A 21,167-nucleotide genomic window follows, 5' to 3' on the forward strand; every position below is an offset into this window, starting at 1 on the left:
ATCCGCTGGTTTACTCCTCAAATGGCCTCAGTGGCTGGAGCTGGGCCAATTTGAAGCCAGGAGCCAGGAGCTTCTTCCAGTTCTCCCATGTGGGTACAGGGACCTAAGGACTTGGGCCATCCTCAGCTGATTTCCCAGGCACATTAGCAGGCAGCTGGATCAGAAGTGGAACAGCTGGGATTCCAACCGATGCTGGTGCTGCAGGTTGGGGCTCTAACCCACTGCACCACAGTGCTGGCTCCCTTTCCCGTAAGTTTTGTTATGGTGTATTGTGATCTTCTCTCATTTACAGAAATTTTTTTGATTGATATTTTGATTTCTTCTATGACCCACAGTTCATTCAGGAGCATGTTTTTAGTCTCCATGTGTTTGCAAATGATTTAGAGATTCTTAAGTTGTTGATTTCCAGCTTCATTCCGTTGTGGTCAGAGAAGATGCATGAATATAATTTTGATTTTTTTTTTAATTTGCTGAGACTTGCTTTATGGCCTAGCATGTGGTCAATCCTAAAGAAGGTTCCATGCACAGGTGAGAAGAACGTGTATTCTGCAACTGTGGAGTGAAAAGTTCTGTAGATATCTGTTAGGTCCGTTTCATCCGTAGTGTCGATTAGGTCTGTTGTTTCTTTGTTGATTTTCTGTCTGGTTGAGCTGCTCATTGATGGAAGTGGGGTGTAGAAGTCTCCTGTTACTCTTGTATTGGAGTCTGTGTCTCCCTTTAGATCCACTGACATTTCTCTTAAACAGCCAGGTGCCCTGCAATTGGGTGCATGTACATTTATTATAGTCACATCTTCCTGTTGAACTGATACCTTAATCACTATATAATGCCTTTCTTCACCTCTTTTCAACAGTTTTTGTGTTCTAATCTATTTTGTCTGATATGAGAATGGCTACACCTGCCTTTTTAGCTTTCTGTTAGCATGGAACATATTTTTCCATCCTTTCACTTTCAGTCTGCATGTATCTTTGTTGAGGAGATGTGTTTCTTATAGGCAGCAAATTGATGGGTTTTATTTTTTAATCCTTTTGGCCAGTCTATCTTTTAATTGGAGAGTTGAGGCCATTTATATTCACAGTGATGATTGATAAGTTACAACTTGGCCCTGCCATTTTTCCATAAATATTCCTATTGTTTACATTGGATTTCTTCTGTACTTTTACTGGGAGATTTTCTGCTTTCACATTCTTTCATAATGATGTCTATATGTCTTTGTTTCTCTGTGTATCACATCCTCAAACATCTTTTGTAAGGCTGGATGAGTGGTGACAAATTCTGTCAATTTCTGTTTGTTGTGGAAGGTTTTTATTTCCCCTTCATCATAAATGAGTGCTTTTAAGGGTCCACTGTTCTGGATTGATTTTTTTTTTCTCTTAGGACTTGGGCTATTTTGCCATTCTCTTCTAGCCTGTAGGGTTTCTGATGAGAAGTGAGCTGTGAGTCTAGTTGGAGATCCTCTGAAAGTAATCTAGCATTTCTCTCATGCACATTTTAGAATCTTTTCTTTATGTTTTGCTGTGGAAAGTTTGACTGCAATGTGTCATGGTGAAGATCTTTTCTGGTCATATCTACTAGGAGTTCTGTGTGCTTCCTGTACTTGGATGTCCCTTTCTTTCTCCAAATTGGGGGATTTTTCTGTAATTATTTCACTAAATAGGCCTTCTAGCCCATTCTCTCTTTCCAGACCTTTAGGTCCTAGGATCCATATATTGGGTTAGTTGATAGTATCCCATAATTCTCCAACACACGGGTTTTAAATTTTCTAATTATTTCTTCTTTTTTTTTTTTTTTGTCTTACTGAAAGATTTCCAAAGATTTTCCAAAGATTTGTCTTTTAGCTAGGATATTCTTTCTTCTGCCTCACCATGTCTGTTGTTACGGCTTTCCACAACATTTTTTATTTAATCTGTTGGATTCTTCTTTCTGGTATTTTATTTTGATTTCTCTTTGAAGTCTCAGTTTCATGGGAAGATTTTTCATTTATGCCATGTAAGGCTTTCTTTAGTTTGTAGATTTGCTTCTGATTGCTTTTGAGTAATCGTATGATTAATCCTTTGAATTGCATTTCCAGCATTTCATCAGTTTCTTCATCTTCTTATTTCTAATATTGAAATGCTGCTGTGTTCCTCCTCGGGGGTGGTCATGATGGCTTCCTTATTCTTGTTCCTGGAATTTCTGCATTTATTTTTAGGCATTTGTGGAGTTTCTTTATGGTTTTTCCCTCTGATAACTTTTATCCTTGAACTATCCCTCTGTGGCTTGGTAGAATGCACTCTCAGTGAATACCAAGAGGTGTGTGCTGGATGTGGCTAGGGAACTCTGCTAGTACTCTATGGTAGGGCGAGTATTCGGGATTACTGCCAAGTTGGGCACGGTAGATCTCTTGTTAATAGAAGGGGGGAATGGTCACCTCTGTTGGTGTGGTCACACCCTCACCTCCTGTGCTGCAAGCTGAGCAATGCCCAGGTGTTGGCCCCCAGGGGATCAACACTCATCCTCACCGCTGTATGAGCTGCACAAATGCTACGTGCAGTCCTCACTCTGAGGGAGAATCTGCTGCAGTGACCTGCCCCAGGCAACCAATGAGCTCCGAGCATGTGGAGCCACAACTGGAGATTGCCCAGAGCCCAGCTGTACCCTGCACCCTCTCATGTAGCCACCTAATCCCCACAGTCTAGCACACAAACTTCCACAGTCGCTGAGTGTAGAGATTCTTCTTTTCTCTGCCAGCCTGTCCAGCCCACTGAGAGGCAGATGTTCCCTGAGCCAGCTGTGCCTAGGCGGCCTGTGGTGTGTGGGAGGCAGGGGTGCCTTAGAGTCCCACCTGGGTGCCCAGCCACCTGTCAGTTCTCCCCATCAGGCTCAGAGTCACTGAGACCGCGGATTCTTCTCTGGCTCACATGCGTACATGGACGTTGCCCTTTCCCTGCCACTGCTACCAGTACTGCCTAGAACATGATGTCCTGTCTCAACCAGTTCCTGTGTATGTGTGCAAGCCCAAAATGGCGCCCACCCTCTCTCAGCGGGGCAGCAGGTGCCATGGTGGTGAAGATGGAATGAGACAAACCTGCCTCTTTTACTTGCACTGGGCTGCGGGTAACTGCTCAGGGCTCTCCCTTTGGTTTCATCACCACGGTTGCTGTAGCCTGGTCTCATCTCCGTCTCCAAGCTGCCACCAGCTCCGGCTCACAGCTGCTGCCACACAGGTCTACAGGGCTCCTCTTTCTCTTATAGGACTTCCAGTACTATTTTCTCTCCAATCCTCCCCTGAGAGTACACTTCCTTACTTTTTTTTTTTTTTTTTTTTTTTTTTTTTTTTTTTTACTATTTATCCCTAGCCTAGTGCACTATGCCATTCCCTTCTGCCATCTTAGAATTCCATTATATGTTTTCTAGAACTTTAGATTCTCCAATGGATTTTAGACTAGAAAAGAAATCTAGACTCTCTGGTGAATTTTATAGTCTTCAAACTGTGTGACAATACATTTGATTTTTTTAAAAGATTCTATGTATTTATTTGAGAGGTAGAATTACAGACAGTGAGAGGGAGGATGGAGAAAAGGTCTTAGATCCACTGGTTCACTCCCCAAAGGGCCACAGTGATCAGAGCTGAGTTTATCCAAAGCCAGAAGCCAGGAGCTTCCTCTCGGTCTCCCACCTGGGTACAGGGGCCCAAGGACTTGGGCCATCCTCTACTGCTTTCCCAGGCTGTAGCAGAGAGCTGGATCGGAAGAGGAGCAGCTGGGACTCGAACCAGCGCCCATATGGGATGCCGGCACTGCAGTTGGAGGATTAACCTACTGCACCACAGCGCCAGTTCTAACATATTTCATTTTTACAAAACAAAATATATTTTTGAGGAGTCACTGATTATACTTCTGATTTCAAGAAGGTTTCTCTCTCAGTCCATTTCTTATATATTGCCTTAACATGTGCCTTAGTAAATTATAAACCCGATGGTCACTGACATTGTGAAGAAAGCACAGTTTGAGGGGCTCGAGCTCATTCCTGTACACTCTGCTCTCCTGTAGTCATTCTCACACACTTCCTTGCCCTTGTAGCTCAGTGTCTTAGGGGTTTCTTTGACACTTGGAGAAAGGTGTACATTACTCCATATTGATGCTTCATGCACAGAAACGTGAATCTGGTGGGTCAGATGTTGCTAGCAGGGCAGGCTGCTTGCTGTTGAAGATGAATTGCCCGTTCTGCCCTCCAGGTGACTTCTGAGCTAATGATGTATGGGAGTGTTGTAGGACACAGATGCTGGGGTGGGGTGAACACAGTCCCAAGCAAAGTTTCTCAAACCAAGGGAGGGGCTGATGTGACTGACAGGACCTGATCTATCGTTACTCCCTCTGGCACCTGCTTTCATGTACAACACACTAGGGTCCTCTGGAATATAGAACCGTGTACACACCCAAAAGTGTAGCAGGTGAATGGAGGAATAGCAGCATCAACTTAAAACAACTGTTAGCCTTTGAAATGTAAGAGTATAAAGAGGATGTACTGTTGGGGCCAGCGTTGTGGTGTAGCGGGTAAAGCTGCTGCCTGCAGTGCCGGCATCCCATATGGGCACAGGTTCGAGTCCCAGCTGCTCCACTTCTAATCCAGCTCTCTGCTGTGGACTGGGAAAACAGTAGAAGATGGCCCAAGTCCTTGGGTCCCTGCACCTGCGTGGGAGACCCAGAGGAAGCTCCTGGCTCTTGGCTTCGGATCAGCACAGCTCCGGCCTTGGCAGCCAATTGGGGAGTGAACCATTAGATGGAAGACCTCTCTCTCTCTCTGCCTCTCCTCTCTCTGTGTAACTCTGACTTTCAAATAAATAAATAAACCTTTAAAGAAATGATGTACTGTTAAAATATAAAGGACATGTTTATAAGGTTCAAAATATCATCTGATAAACACATTTGCAGTTTTTCCACAAAGGAAGTTTTCATTAGAATAGAGATTCATACAGTGTTTGTCATCATACTGCAAATAAGATGACCAATTTTACTCACAATATTTAACTCTGATTTATATAGTTTTGTGACATTTCAATATTGTGATAGTTTGAAATTTATGTCTTTGAAAAACACTTCAGCACTTCTTTTTCTTTATATTCAGACTCTTTCAAATTCTAGGTTAGATTTTATGAGTTGTGTTTATGGTTCGATTTATGAGTTACTTAAGATAAAAAGTGGGTTTATCCCTTAAGAATGAAGATGTATCTTAGGGCCAGTGTGTGGCATAGCAGGTAAAGTCATCTCCTGAGATGCCAGCACGCCAAATGGGCACCAGTTCACGTCCCAGCTGCTCCAAGTCCAGCTCCCTGCTAATGGCCTGGGAAAAGCAGCAGAGGATAGCCCAAGAGCTTGGGCCCCTGCTATCCATGTGGGAGACCTGGACGAAACTCCAGACTCCTGGCTTTGGCCTGGTCCAGCCTTAGCTGTTACAGCCATCTGGGGAGTGAACCAGCAGATGGAAGATCTCCCTTTCTCAGTCTCTTCCTCTCTTTCTGTAAGTCTGACTTTCGTATAAAGAAATAAATCTTTTTAAAAATGTAGATGTGTCTATCCTTTCTGACCAAAGAACACTGGAGAGGAGGAGGCAGGGTTAACAAGCAAGATGAGATGCTGGCCCAAGGTACAGTGGCTGTTTGTGTGCAAAAAGCTGGAGGGGCAACTCGAGCAGAAAGAGAAGGAAAACGCGGCTCAAAAAACTAGTTTATTTTGATATTCAAAAGCTATTGCCACTCTGCAATAACAGTTTCAAGAAATCCACATAATTTCTTTTCAATTCTTATTACCATACATCTTTTTGTCCACATCGCACTGATAAGCTGATCAACTTGACATGTGTCCAGATCAACATGGATCTGTTGCAGAAAGTAAATGGTGATTGATTTTAAGGCATAAAGAATTTTCAGTTTATTGCTGTTATTTTGTTTTAAGATTTTATTTATTTATTTGAGAGGTAGAATTATAGACAGTGAGAGGGAGAGGCAGAAAGGTCTTCCATCCGCTAGTTCATTCCCCAGCTGGCTACAATGGCCAGAGCTGTGCTGATCTGAAGCTGGGAGCCAGGAGCTTCTTCCAAGTCTCCCACGTGGGTGCAGGGGCCCAAGGACTTGGGCCATCTTCTGCTGCTTTCCCAGGCCATAGCAGAGAGCTGAATTGGAAGTGGAACAGCTGGGACATGAACCGGTGCCCACAGGGGATGCTGGCGCCTCAGGCAGAGGATTAATCCACTGTGCCACAGCATCGGCCCCTATTGCTATTATTTTGATACCGCATTTAACCATTTGTATATGACTGTTGACTTTTCTTGTTCCACAGGATTGCCATCGGCCAGTTTGGCTGCCCCTAACCTCACTGTGGAGGAAGGAAAATCCATCACGTTGTCCTGTAACGTGGCAGGTGACCCGGTTCCTAATCTGTACTGGGATGTCGGTAATCTGGTTTCCAAGCACATGGTAAGACTTGGGCTTGGCTCTCTCTGTGTGAGTAGAGAAGACAATAGGTGTTTCAGAACTCAAGATTGAATTAAGCCTCATGATGCTCATTTAATAGTTTACATGGAAATTTATAAGTTTATTTATTCTTAACCAGCAAAGATTCATGCTGGCTTGCATTGTAGTTATAAACTGGGGACTCTTTCTATCCCGGATGACCTCTTTGTGTGAGTGAGCAAGGTGAATGACTCTGCTTGTGGCATTTTCCCTTTGAGAGAGGTAGATGGGAATTCAAGGATTAAGTGAGCTTCACACAGTATGCACTTTGTACCTAGATCAAGACAATATCAATAACAATGACAATGACTGCCTCTGGCCTGAGTTTGATTCAAGCAAGAAGCTTTTCTGATTATATCTATCTTTATCTCTACTTATAGATAGATAGATGGGGGAAAAAGACCCTCCATATCTTGTTGTTGGGTGTGAATCCTAATGAATGTTTTTGTCTGTTCATTCCATTGTAGAACGAAACGAGCCACACCCAGGGCTTTTTAAGGATCACTAACATCTCATCAGATGACAGTGGAAAGCAGATCTCCTGTGTGGCAGAGAATCTTGTGGGAGAAGATCAAGATTCTGTCAACCTCACTGTGCACTGTACGTGAGCAGACGGGCATGTGTGTTTAATCTTGAGTGATTGTGGGCATCCACATTTGTCACTGGGGCACTAGGGTGCTGCTTCAACTTATCTGCAAAGTCTCTGCAGTGTGCTGTGCATACTTAATTAGGAAAGGTTGCCAGTGGTTTCAGCCTCTTCCTCTGTTCTCTTTTGGTTCTGTCTCGTGCTCATACCCAATCACGTTTGAACTTCTCTGTGCACCTTTGTCTTTGTGTGTCTTCCCTGGTCTTTTTCTAATAGAACGTGTATTAGGAGGTCATTATTTCCTCTTGCTAATGTTGCAGCTTAGATTCTGATAAACTAGTTTCTTAAGTCCTTTTCCTCTATAAAAGCCAATGAAACTTTAAAGTTGTGATACCTAAAGCATCGGTGGTTCTTTACAAGTGTATTAATTGTACTACTAATTCAATCAACCTCATTCGTTTGGTGTCTGAGAGAAGAAGAGAGGGGATACCTACTTCAATTACTCAAAACTCAAGCTACTCAAAGCTCAGACCAGGAACTCAATCCTGGTCTCCCTTGTGGGTGGCAATTCCCAGGGTGCATGTTTCCAGATGGATGGAGCTGGGTGCAGAGCTGAGCACTGGGCCCAGACACTCTGATATGGGATGTACATCTCAACTGGCACCTCCACGGCCAGGCCAGATGCCCGCCCCACGGCATGCATCTTAAAGTTCCAGACCGCGATGTTCAGTGCGAGCACACACTCAGTGAATATCACAGAGATCACAGAGGTCTGTCACGTCACTGCTGGTTCTGAGCTGTTGTGAAGTAATGAGGTGCTATGCTGTCGGGTTAGCACGTGGATGAGAAAACACTGCACATGTGTAGAGACAGGCCTGCAAGTACGTCATCTCCACATACGTACAACTTTTACTTACATGCTGTTTTACACCCCAAAGATTATTGTAAGCCTTTGAGAAATCCATGACAAAGAGAACAATTAAACTTAGCAAATTTAAATTTTTTATTTTTTGGACAGGCAGAGTTAGACAGTGAGAGAGAGAGACAGAGAGACAGAGAGAAAGGTCTTCCTTTTTCCGTTGGTTCACCCCACAAGTGGCCACTACGGCCAGCACATTGCAGTCGGCACATTACGCCAATCTGAAGCCAGGAGCCAGTTGCTTCCTCCTGGTCTTCCATGCGGGTGCAGGGCCCAAGCACTTGGGCCATCCTCCACTGCCCTCCCGGGCCACAGCAGAGAGCTGGCCTGGAAGAGGAGCAACCAGGACAGAATCCGGTGCCCCGACCGGGACTAGAACCGGGTGTGCCGGCACCACAGGCGGAGGATTAGCTTAGCGAGCCATGGCGCCGGCCAGCAAATTTAAATTTTACAGTACTGTATTTCTTAAGATGGGGGACAGTTTGCATCGGCCGAGCTGAGTAACTGCAAGCTCCGGTGTGAGGACTTTCCTAGGCAGCTGGGACTCCCCAGAATGGGGATGTGAAGGAGGTTGATGTGTGTGTTCTGCTTTGTCTTGAGTCAGATCTGAGCACGGGCAGGGCGCTGTTGGATGTTCTGCTTGCTCATGCTGCACTATGTGACCGGACGCGAGTGTTTCCTCCGTTTGGGTTAGCATCCATGGGAGCACCATGATCTGGAGAATGGACTTTAACTGTCGAAGTGTAGATACATAGAAATAATGAGGGACTAAGACGGTTAACAACTGGGACACCCATTGCAAGGGCCAGCTAAGAGTGTGTCCCGCCCTTAGCATGAAGTGAGCAAGCACCCTCAGGAAGCAGTGAATGGAAGGGCTACCTTTATCAGGCACAGGGAGGCCTGGCCTCCTGTTCCAGAGCTGCCTCCCTGTAACCCTGGTCAGTTCTCTTCACCTTCCTGGACTTTGCTTTCTTCATCTGGAAAACGGTGCTGGTTATATCCCAGAGGTCTTTTCCAGTCCTTGGGGTTTATGATGATCAAAGTCAGACCACATTAAAATTTCAAAAAAAATGATGAGCTCTTTTCAACACATCCATTCAGGATAAATATTCTGCTAAAAAGATACTCTTTGTTTTGTTTGTTTTCTCAAGTCACAAAGCACTTTATACAAAGTAGAAGGACTCTCTAGTCTGTGTAAGCTTAAGTTGAATCTCAGACATTTAAAGGATCTAAACAGTGACATGTAGAACCCTAGCAAAAATGGATCATGCTAGAATAGGCTGCTTGTAAGGAATATTTGATATTAACAAATGTAAGAAGTATCAGTTTATCATACTTTCTAATACTCATTCTGCATGAGCAAAAGCATTCGTCGCCCTGATCAGTTTGATCGATTTTAGATATGTGGGATCAGGGCTTTAGCTAAAACTTCTAAAGTCAGTTTTTTGGTTATTTGTATTATTTGCAAAAGAAGCCCTATAAAAATAGTGGCTCTCCTTATTTCTGGATATATATCACATATATACAATAGTGACAAGGTGTATGTATAGAAACCAAAGTAAAACTCACACGAACCCTTTCCACTGTCATAAATCTCTGGGCTGTTTGGGTTGGTTCTCACTTAGACTGAAGAGATTTGAAACATAGCTGTGTCTCATGGGTCTTGAGTAGAACAGAGAAGGAGGTCTTAAACTCTGTAGGAAACTAAATCAACCAGTCAACCCTGATGATACAAAATACCAACAGATTTCAAAGTTGCTGGTTATGTGGTTTTTGTTTGTTTGTTTTTAAAAGATTTTATTTATTTACTAGAGAGGTAGAGTTACAGACAGTGAGAGGGAGAGACAGAAAGAGAGGTCTTCTGTCTGTTGGGTCACTCCCCAAATGGCTGCAATAGCTGGAACTGCGCCAATCCGAAGCCCGGAGCCAGGAGCCTCTTCCTGGTCTCCTACGTGGGTGCAGGAGCCCAAGGATTTGGGCCATCTTTCATTGCTTTCCCAGGCCATAGCAGAGAGCTGGACTGGAAGAGGAGCAGCTGGGACTAGAACCGGCGCCCATATGGGATGCCGGCACAGCAGGCGGAGGATTAACCTACTCCGCCACGGCTCTGGCCCCAGGTCACGCATTTTCTTCCACTCAACAATGGTTGAGTGAAATCCTCTGTCAGTGACACAGAAGTCTGGAGACGGAGAGAATGCTGAGCTTCTGATGCTGTCAACTCTCTCTTTTGTCGATTTAGTTGCACCGACGATCACCTTTCTCGAATCGCCCACGTCAGACCACCACTGGTGCATTCCGTTCACTGTGAAAGGCAACCCCAAACCAACACTGCAGTGGTTCTATAACGGGGCCATCTTGAATGAGTCCAAGTACATCTGCACTAAGATACATGTAACCAATCACACGGAATACCACGGCTGCCTCCAGCTGGATAACCCCACCCACATGAACAATGGAGACTACACTCTGATAGCCAAGAACGAGTATGGGAAGGACGAGAGACAGATTTCTGCTCACTTCATGGGCTGGCCCGGCATTGATGATGGTGAGTACCGCGTGCTTTCCTATGTGGGGAGAGGACAAGCCATATCACACTGTCCAGACTGGTCACTTACAGTGCTATTACTTAGTCTTGCTCGTGAGTCTATAGGGCAACTGGGGGGAGGGTGGTGGTCCTGTGTGTGTTTCTTCTGGGGTGCAGGGTGAGAAGTAGTAAGTGCTTTTTATGGAAAGTTCAGGATGCAGGGTGACAATGGCAGTAGACAAGGCTTCTTAAGGCCTAGGGTTAGGACTGGGCATTCTCTCTTCAGTCTGAACGCTGTCGGCCTAAGGAAGTTCTGGGGCCAAACCCATGTCTGGGCTGGGGTTTGTACTACTCCCAAGAAAAGCATGGGGAATGAACAATTTTGAGCAATAATACAATATACACAGTGTTACTAGTGTGCCTGTCTAGTGCATGGGAAAGGGGCTATGAATAGTCGTCTTAGTTTTCATCTCAAGTGTTTAATGCGACTTTGAATCTACAATGGCAAAACCCATACAAAACCCCAAGCAGATAGACTGTGGTTAGTTGGCTCCTGCAATGTTTCAGATCTGTCTTCCAGCCCCTCGCCTATTTGGAATGCAGGAGTCTGCATTCTCATCCATGAGTGAGAAGCTCGTATCCCAGACTCCTTTGCGTCTCTGGGCTACTCAGATGAGTCATCCTTTTATTAGCTTCTGATTTGTTTTCCTCAATGTGGCGATAGTCCCTATCTGACCAATAATGTGTTAGCATCAGGGGTCCACTCCGGGGCCAGCAGGTGAGCTGCAGTGTGAGTTTCAGCGTCAGTGGGACATTGTCAAAGATGAGGCGGCAGAGGAAGGGAGACTAGAACCTGGGGCTCTGTGATGCAGAGGATGCCTGGGCGGCCCGTACCTGCGTGCCTCAGTGTGGGACCATGGACGTGAGTGCTGTGTGCAGAGCTGTCTTTGCCAAATGGCAAAGGCAGATGCAACTGCTCCTGTGACGTATGTTCCTATGACACTGCCATCTACCCCAAACATCTTTGACAATGAGTACGCCTCCTTATGTGATTTGAATTATGTAAGTTTGACTTACAAACAGCCCTTCTGGAGTGCATACAAAGGAGCGGTGTTTGGACGCAGTGCCCAGACGTCCCTGGTGCTTGTTGTCATTCCCATTAAGTCTTCCTCTTAGTTGAGAGTTGAGCTTCTGTGGCTCTGTTAGTAAATCTCTGGATTAGTGCGTCTCTTCCTGTGCTGGAGGGTAGAACAGTGTCGCAGCGGAACCCAGAGACTCTGATTGGAGACAAGAACAGTGTAGCAGCGGAATCCAGAGACTCTGATTGGAGACAACTGCTCATTCTTTGAACTTATGTGCACATTTTCTCTGTGAATCAATTTATTTATTTGTTTTTTAAAATATTTGTTGGTTTATTTGAAAGTCAGAGTTACACAGAGAAAGGAGGAGAGGCAGAGAGAGGGAGAAGTCTTCCATCCGCTGGTTCACTCCCCAATTGGCCACAACAGCCGAAGCTGTGCCAATCCGAAGCCAGGAGCCAGGAGCTTCTTCCGGGTCTCCCACATGGGTTCAGGGGCCCAAGCACTTGGGCCATCTTCCACTGCTTTCCCAGGCCATAGCAGAGAGCTGGATCAGAAGAGGAGCAGCCGGGACTCGAACCGGTGCCCATATGGGATGCCCGCACTGGAGGCGGCAGCTTTACCTGCCAGGCCACAACGTGGCCCGTGAATGATTTTAGGTCCACAGGAAAGTTGCAAGGCTAATTGAGTTCCTGGATACTTGCCTAAATAGTGTTGCCTGTCGTTGACAGCATATGTTCCTGGGTGCATTTGTGACAATTAAGAAACTGACTTTAGTACATTATGACAAGGAGACTTCAGAGAGTTCATGAGAAAATAGAACTGAAAGAAAAATTTCGGCTGGGTCTCTTGGCCTGGCGGTTCAGATGGGGCTGAGATGTTGTGTCCTGTATTGATACGCGGCCCCAGCTCTGACTCCAGCTTCCTAATAATGCACGCTCTGGGAAGAAGCAGTGACAGCTCCTGGGTCCCTGCCACTTATTGTGTGACCTGCCCTGGCCATCAGGGACATCTTGGGAACAAACCAGCAAATAGGAGCCGTCTCTGTTTGTCTCTCTGTCTGCCTCTCAAACAAATACGTTGAAAAGATTACTGGATGCAAAACAGTTTTTCAGAATGTATGTTTTTCATGAACTTTTGAAGTGCCCTTGTATTAATTAAACTTCAGACTTTATTTGAACTTCACCAACAATGGCCTTTTTTAAAATCGCTGGGGGTGAAACGTGATTCAAGGTGAAGATGTAGAGACTGAAATCTTTCAGGGCTGTGTGTCCTTTGATATATGCATTGCATGGCCAAGGTAAAGCCAGGAGCTTCTATTTAGGATAGAGTTTTTGATGTGTTTTCTTTTGAACATTTCTACACGGTGCTAACACTTAGTAGAAGAACTCCTATCCATTCAACCTCATTTTTTACCTAGCATTTGTCTCTTAGCTTTTGTGTAGCTGGTGATGGCAAAGAATTGTTTTCTGGCATAGAATATCCTGGAGTCTTTGAACTCTTTTTAAAAGAAACATTTATTTATAAAAATTTAAAATAAAGCTAACTTCCATAAAGATGTTCTTTTCACTCCTATCTTTTCCTCTTCTTGTTCATTTATTCATTATCATTAGATCTTTGAAATGGAAAAATCTGTTTGTTTTTTTTTCTCGAAGTCTTTAGTCAAGGAGCAGCTCTCAAGGAGTCATAAATAAAAGTGGGAGTGAAGGAGATTTGGCCCATAGTGAAAGTGGATATAAATGGCCCTGGAGGGCCATAAACCAATGTGACCAATTAGAGAGTGACCTCATTCAGCTTGTGGGATGGAATCTTTGTGGGATTTATGAGATTCATGGTTGGTGCTACTGACAGTGGTCTTTCTTAGAATTGCTTCTTTTCCATCGTACTCCCATTAAAATGGAAGAAAAACAAACAAATCACGCACACAAATATATTTCCTGCTGACCCGAAGGTGCATTGCAGGTTAAGGGCATCAGTCAAGTCTGCCTTGGTACTCCTTCGGTATTTCTGCTGCTGTCCTAATCCAGTCCATGGTGAAGCCATGGTGAAGCCATGGTGGAGCCTCTCACCCATCTTTCTGGGAAGACATTCCAGCTACATTTTCCCCTAAGGATTTTCCTTGAGATATTCCCTCCTCTCTGTCTTCCTCTTTTTTGAACACTGCAAGTTTCCTGGGAAGCAGGCAGCCTGGGCTCGCTGTGGAGCCACGTTCATTTCCACACAGAGCTGGAAGAATTGATATGGAATCTCTAGGGTCTTAGAGTAGGGCTTCCTCATTTAGTTTAGAACCATGATTTCTGTGATCTCACTTTGCTTAGGAACTTTTTTTTTCTTTAAGATTTCTTTGAAAGGCAAAGTTACAGAGAGGAAGAGAGAGGTGGGGAGAGAGAACATTCTTCCATCTGCTGGGTCACTCCCCAAATGGCCACAGTAATTGGCGTTGGTCCAGGCCAAAGCCAGGAGCCCAGAACTCCATCCAGGTCTCCCACATGGGTGTCAGGAGACCAAGGCCTTGGGCCATCTTATGCTTCTTTTCCCAGGCATATTAGCAGGGAGCAGCATCAGATGTAGAGCACCCAGGATTTGAACCAGTGCTCGTGTGGGATACTGGTATTGAAGACGGCAACTTCCCCACTGTGCCACAACGCTGGACCTAGGAACACATCTTTAAGGACAGAAGCAGAGTTCAGAGGCTCTAAACACAAAGAAATTGATGAGGAGGTGGAAATGCCCACTGTCCTGACCTGATAATTCCATGTTGTCTACAGTGTTGAATGTCACACTGTACCCCATAAATATGAACAATCACTGTGTGTCAATTAGAAAGAAAACAGTTTTAAATTTTAGAAAGAAAAGGAAACATAAATAAAAATGAATAAACAAAAAAAATTGGTGGGCATGGAAGAAATGGAATGGTTGAAGTAATGACCCTACCATGTGGTATGGAGGGACTGCACAGGGTGGCAAGTACTCTGTGCCCTAAAAGGATGAAGCATAGGCCAGATAAACCTAGAGCCTGCCTTGGCCCCGGCCAAGAGGGTGTGAGGGTTGTGAGGTTATGAGATAGGCGTTCAAGAGAGCCAGCAAACCAGTATGCCTGGATATTCTCTCTCGGGGGTGTGGGGCCATGCACATCCCATCCCGGGCCCATCCAGAGGGGCTGAGGAGGAGGGCAGACCTTTGGGTGCCAACAGGACGCAGCGCGCTCCCATCTCTTAATCACTGGGAACCCTCCTGGTCACCGAGAAAGGTAGAATGGACTTTTCCAGACTCTGGATGCCAAATTGGTCATTTTGGCTCCCTCACTGAAGAGCTGAACTCAGCTCCTGTGAGTTTGGAGTTGTGTTTAAAGCACAGAGTGTGACTTTAAGCTTCACATTGAAATCTGGGGATCTGTAGTGCTTATCTTTGTAGCACACCAAAGAGCAGCCCTGTGACAATCACATCAGTTATTTTAGTATTGCTTCCATTGTCCCTATACAATGGGTTCATTCAGGTGAGTGCACCCTGGCTCCCTGAACAGTAGCTTCCTGCCCCTTTTTTTTCACATCAGAACCCCTGAAGGTTTTTCATTTCATTTCATTTTTTCATACACATTCCCAAAGCCTGTCCACTTAGCAATTCTGATTCAGTGACTCTCAGCTTAGGCTCAGGCATTTTTGAAAAATGATTTCTAAGATCCCGAGTGATTCATTGAGAAACAGAGAGTGAGCATCTCCACTCCGAAGAATTCTGAGCTTTGTAAGGTTTTCCTGTTTCTGATTGAATAACAGAGTCCTTTGGTCATTTCAGGCTCATTTTATTTTTTTAAAGAATTATTTATTTATTTGAAAGGCAGAACAACACTCACAAAGAGAAACAGAGAGACAGAGAAAGAGGGAGGAAGAGAGATCTTCCATCCACTGGTTCACTCCCCAAATGGCTACCACAACCAGGAACCAGGAACTCCAGCCAGGTCTCCTACATGGGTGGTAGCAGACCAAGCACTTGAGCCATCCTCCTTCCCAGGTGAATTAATAGGGAGTGGATCAGAAGTGGAGCGATCCGGCCTCGAACTGGCACTCAAATGGGGTGCCAGCACCACAGCATAAGGAATCTCCATGGAGAAATACCACACCCCATCAGGTAGAAGTCAAAACTCTGGGCTTGATCTCCCCGTCAAGCTCTTCTCTTGCCTTCTCCAAGTTCAGAGTCACAGTATGGGCCGAGGGCTTGGAGTTTGCTGCAGTTTCAGGCCCCCTGATGCCCAGGTGGAAGGGGTTAGGTGTGCAGCGTGGCAGGGAAATTTTCTTTCTTTCTTTCTTTCTTTCTTTCTTTCTTTCTTTCTTTCTTTCTTTCTTTCTTTCTTTCTTTCTTTTTTTTTTTTTTTTTTTGACAGGCATAGTTAAACAGTGAGAGAGAGAGACAGAGAGAAAGGTCTTCCTTCCGTTGGTTCACCCCCCAAATGGCCGCTACAGCAGGCGTGTTACGCCGATCCGAAGCCAGGAGCCAGGTGCTTCCTCCTGGTCTCCCATGGGGCGCAGGGCCCAAGCACTTGGGCCATCCTCCACTGTCTTCCCGGGCCACAGCAGAGAGCTGGACTGGAAGAGGGGCAACCGGGACATAATCCGGTGCCCCGACCGGGACTAGAACCCGGGTGCTGGCACCGCAGGCGGAGGATTAGCCTAGTGAGTGGCGGCGCTGTCTGGGAAATTTTCTTGCCAGTGGCTTTGTGCTCTTGAAACCTGGAACTATCTGGAGCCCATACTTGGACTTCCTTTTCTGGAAACATCCCCCATGATGCATGCAAATGCATCTCCACTCCGTCCAGCTGGTGGAAGCGCCTCCTCCAGGTGCCCCTGTTGGCTGGACCTAAGATTCCCCCCATAGACTTTCTCCCGTGCTGTCTCCATCTGGTCCACGGAAAGCTCCCACATTGCCCTGTCCTTTGAGTGTCCAGGTCACACCAAATGTCACCTGCATCCGTGGCCAATCTTTGTCTTCACCTTCCATGGCAGGAGTGAAGTCTTGTCCTTTGAGCCCTCCACCTGCAGGGACATGGGGGTCCTGACAGCACTTCCTTGAAGAAACTGCTTCATAAATCTCTCCGTAGTCTTTCCTCCAGGGGCCCTGTTAAAGTCTCAAGGCGAATCAGCTATTTCAAAGGATGTGGGTCCAGTTCTTACCCAGTTACTTTGTGGATTCTGCATTTCAGTGGCTTGCATTCGTTTTGGTGTTGATTACTGGGGCAGGAGGAGTCTCCTTTAGCATCCTTTATGCTAGAATCTTGAGCAACAGGTCAGCTCCCTGGAGGTATGGTGGTGGTGGTGGGGAGGGTGCTGAGCTGGTTCTGTAGCAAAATAGCAAAGCTCAAGACAATGTGAATCCTACTTGGAAGAAAGGTAACAGGGTGAAGGGCAGGACTGGGTGATGAGACACAGCTCCTCCTCCCAGCAAAAAACAAAAAACAAAAAACAACAAAAAAAACCCAACACTCATCCAGTGGCAAAAGGTGAAGTACAGCCACTGTTCCTTGTGAGGGCGCCCTCCACCTTGTCTCTAAGAGACCACTTTGTTTTTGTTTATTTGAAAGAGTTTCGCAGAGGGAAGGAGAGACAGAGAGTGAGAGAGGTCTTCCATCCACTGGTTCACTCCCCAATTGACCGCAATAGCTGAAACTGTGCAGATCCTAAGCCAGGAGCCAGGAGTGTCTTCCGGGTCTCCCACATGGATGCAGGGGCCCAAGGACTTGGGCCATCTTCGACTGCTTTCCCAGGACACAGCAGAGAACTGGATGGGAAGAGGAGCAGCTGGGACTCGAACCAGTGCCCATATGGGCACCCACTATGCCACAGCTTGGGCCCCAAGACCAGCTTCTAATTCCTGTGGGTTTCCCTACTCTTTCCCCTAAGCAGGCCACAGGTAAAGATATGTGGAAATTGTGGGCAACTGGGGAGAAGACACTGGACACAGACTCTTAAGTAGGTTAGGTAAAGCCTCTAATACTTTGCTTCATTTTTACTTATTGAATTTATCTGGAAGGCAGACAGACAGACGATGGTCAGCCAGCCAGGAAAACAAGACCAAGATTGCCTATCTGCTGGTTCACTATCTAAATGCCCACAACAACCAGTGCTGGACCAGGCTAAGGCCATAAGTCAAGAACTCAATCCAGGTTTCCCACTAGGGAGGCAAGGGCCCAGGTCCTCCCAGGGTGTGCATTAGCAGGAAGCTGGACTTGGGAGTGGAACCAGGACTTGAACCCAGGCAGTGAGGGGTGTGGGCATCCCAAGTGGTGTGTTAACCTGTAGGTCAGATGCTTGCTCCTAAGATTTTATTGTCAGTGAGATAAACTTGAGTTGCTATTGACTTATTCAGATCCAATATTTGAACTTGGGATCTTACGTGTACTTCGCCCATGCTGTCCACAAAGGCGAGCGTTGGCATCATGGATACGATGTGGGTTTTGGACTCAGACCTGAGTTCCATCTTCCATGACCTGTGTGGCTTTGAGCAAATTTCTCGCGAGGGTTCTAGCACCTTCTTGGAAGGTTGTTGTGAAGTGGAGCATCCCTGGCGTACCTGGCACCACATGTTGTGTTAGAGGTGAGCCCAGTCCTGGTCTGGTGCACCTGGCACCACGTGTTGTGTTAGAGGTGAGCCCAGTCCTGGTCTGGTGCACCTGGCACCACGTGTTGTGTTAGAGGTGAGCCCAGTCCTGGTCTGGCTGGCACTGAACTTGTAGCAAAGAAGTGCTGTTCACCTCCCCTTGTCTCGTGCTCTGTCGTCATTTGGGACAAGTCTGCTGCCTAGAAATGCCCTTTATCTCAGGACTGGCTTTGTCCTCCCCTCCCAGGGACTTCGGCTTGCTCGGAGGTGGGACCTCAGGATTCTGCCATTTGACTATGCGAGCTTTGTAGACTTGGAGTAAACCAAGGCCAAGTTTGGTTCCTAGGAAGGGAAGGTTCATGGAAGCTCTTTCCCTTTCCCTCTCCACATTTGGAATGGGATCCAGAGGTGTGTGGCTGGGAACGAAACCAGTCTCCTGCCTCTACCTCCCAGGGGTCTTTGCAAGTGCAGCCAGAGGCACCCCATCCTGCATGTTTGGGGATCCAGCTGTTGCTTCATTCCACTCTGCCAAGACTCCTCTGTAAGTTCTGAGTTGGGCTTCTCAAACTGTTACTTGTATACAAATCTCCTGGGGAACCTAGTAAAATGCAGAGTCCGACTGAGTGGATCTGGACCAGGGCCTAAGATTCTGGCTTGCTAACAGGTTCAGAGGATGCTACTGCTGGGTGGTGGAACAGACTTTGAGCAGTGAGTGAGGATGGTTCACTGCTGGCCTGCAGAACCTGGGGCCACCACTAAAGCAGCTGGGTGGGCCTCCACCAAGATTACCTCACTGGGAGGGTCTTTGGCCCAACACTTCAGTCGCCATTTAGGGTACCTACATCCCTACATCAGAGTGCCTGGGTTCAAGTCCCAGCTCTGCTCCTAATTCTAGCTTCCTGCTAATATGCTCCCTGGGGGGAAGTGGTGATGGCGCTAGCACTTGGGTTTCTGCTATCTGGCCGGGGGGCACCTAATTAAACTCCTGGCTCCCAGCTTTGGCCTAGCCCAGTCCTGGTCATTGTAGGCATTTGGGTTGTGAATCTGTAGATGGGAGGTCTGTCTGTCAGTCTATCATTCAGCTCTCAAATGAATAAATAGATAAATAAGTAAATAAATAAATAGATTACCACATTGGCTCTCTCTGAGAATATCAAGTTGTGGCCGGCACCACAGCTCAATAGGCTAATCCTCTGCCTGCGGTGCCAGCACACCAGGTTGTAGTCCCGGTCGGGGTGCTGGATTCTGTCCCGGTTGCTCCTCTTCCAGACCAGCTCTCTGCTGTGGCCCGGGAGTGCAGTGGAGGATGGCCCAAGTGCTTGGGCCCTGCACCCCATGGGAGACCAGGAGAAGCACCTGGCTCCTGCCTTCGGATCAGTGCGATGCGCCTGCCGCAGCTGCCATTTGTGGGGTGAACCAACGGAAGGAAGACCTTTCTCTCTGTCTCTCTCTCTCACTGTCCACTCTGCCTATTAAAAAAAACAAATAAATAAAAAAAGAGAATATCAAGTTGTAGTAATGATAAAAATGCGGAATATGTTGTGTACCAAGATGCCCTCCAAGTGGGCTTGGCCAAAAAGTGGGATGAACTCCACATGCAGCTTAGGGAGGCGTGGCAGAATGAATAAGCAGAAATGGTGGGGGCAGCACACACGTGCCGAGTGTGGGGTTAGCTGAGGATTCTGATGTATCCTATTTAGCTCACAGGCCAGAAAGCAAGACTTGTCTCAGATGAAATTGATCTACCTGTGGCTTTCACTGGCATTCAGTCTTGCTCTACAAGAACAGGAGTCTGTGTGGAGAGGAAGGGGAGACTAGAAGGAGGCAGGGCGGCTTTTTAGGTGACATTTGAAGCAGAAATTAGTGGCAGGGTGATGGCTTAGGATTTGGCACGAGGAGGGAGGGTGGAGCCTCTGTCAGTGTGGTCCGATCGGATAGCACAGTTGCCAAGGACTCTGAAGGTCACGTGTTTGTGTGCGTGTGAACGCCTTTAGGAGTAGATTTGCTTATCAAAACTGTGACCATCGAGTGAATTAATGCTTGAGGCCCGGAACAAACCTCACCCGAGCGCCAGATGACACAATCCCCTTGTTTCCAAGCCTACCGTTCTTTACGCAGTGCCTGTCTGGCCCACTCATTCAGGAAGAATGTCACAGCTCAAAAATGCTCATTCACACAGGCAGTGGGAGTTAGTGACTTATGCTTCCTAATTCAGGAGCGGCTGCCTCCAGTGCGAAACGCGCGTCAGGAACCAACTATAAATATTGGAGGAGTTTTTCCCACAGCTGCTTCTTCCGTGCCTTTTATCAAAAGATCTATGATGTCATGCGTAGACTTGCCCCCTCCCCACCTCCCCACCTCCCACCATGGGCAGATTTTAGCTTTGGTGCGCTTGGGCCAAGGAATGCAGGGAGAAGAGATTTTTGCAAATGGAGGAGAATGTAAGGGCCTCCCCTTGTCCCCTATTTCTGTAGGCCGTTCATCAGGGGAGTGAAAGGAAGGAAAATTCTATCTGCCTTAAATAACTGAGAAGTGTCATTTGTCCGCAGACATGTGATAATCACGATAATTAAGCTTTATACTTAAATAACTCTTGACATCTCAGGAGGATGAATGCTAACTAATTATGCTTCCCAGAGCTCCCCTGGTGGCGCAGGAGCCGATGCTGTTATCCACTCCAGTCCCGTGGAAGACGCCTTCTATTCCAGAAAAAGTGAAGCGACTCGCAGGGCTGCCTTGCAGATCAGCAGTTCAGCTAGAAACGTTAAGCAGACACTCTGAACCCCCAGGCTACGTCTGGGGCCCTGAGTTCAGCCCCCCATTTGGAAGGAGAAAGGGAGAAAGTCTTGCAGACCAGAAAGTTGACTCCCGTGAGCTGGAAGCCAGCACACACTTTAACGGAAGAGTACGGATGTCTCGCTCTTGACTTTATCGCATGGAATTCTTGGCGGTGTTTGTCAAGATCACACTAAATAGAGTCT

The 21,167-nt window shown here is 46.5% G+C and overlaps 1 protein-coding gene across 7 annotated transcripts in view; it reads left to right on the top strand.

Annotated features, from left to right (window-relative positions):
• NTRK2 (neurotrophic receptor tyrosine kinase 2) overlaps nt 1–21,167 on the top strand; it is a 387,985-nt gene that overhangs the window by 66,673 nt on the left and 300,145 nt on the right. For all 7 annotated transcript variants that reach the window (XM_051833735.3, XM_089315550.1, XM_089315559.1 and 4 more), the window contains 3 exons: nt 6,318–6,454; nt 6,958–7,090; nt 10,235–10,540. In XM_051833735.3, coding sequence (XP_051689695.1) covers nt 6,318–6,454; nt 6,958–7,090; nt 10,235–10,540 — 576 coding nt within the window. The remainder of the gene's footprint in view (nt 1–6,317; nt 6,455–6,957; nt 7,091–10,234; nt 10,541–21,167) is intronic.

Source organism: Oryctolagus cuniculus, chromosome 1, assembly GCF_051225735.1.
Source record: "Oryctolagus cuniculus isolate XC-2025 breed Fujian yellow rabbit chromosome 1, ASM5122573v1, whole genome shotgun sequence".
NCBI classification, from domain to species: Eukaryota; Metazoa; Chordata; class Mammalia; order Lagomorpha; family Leporidae; genus Oryctolagus; species Oryctolagus cuniculus.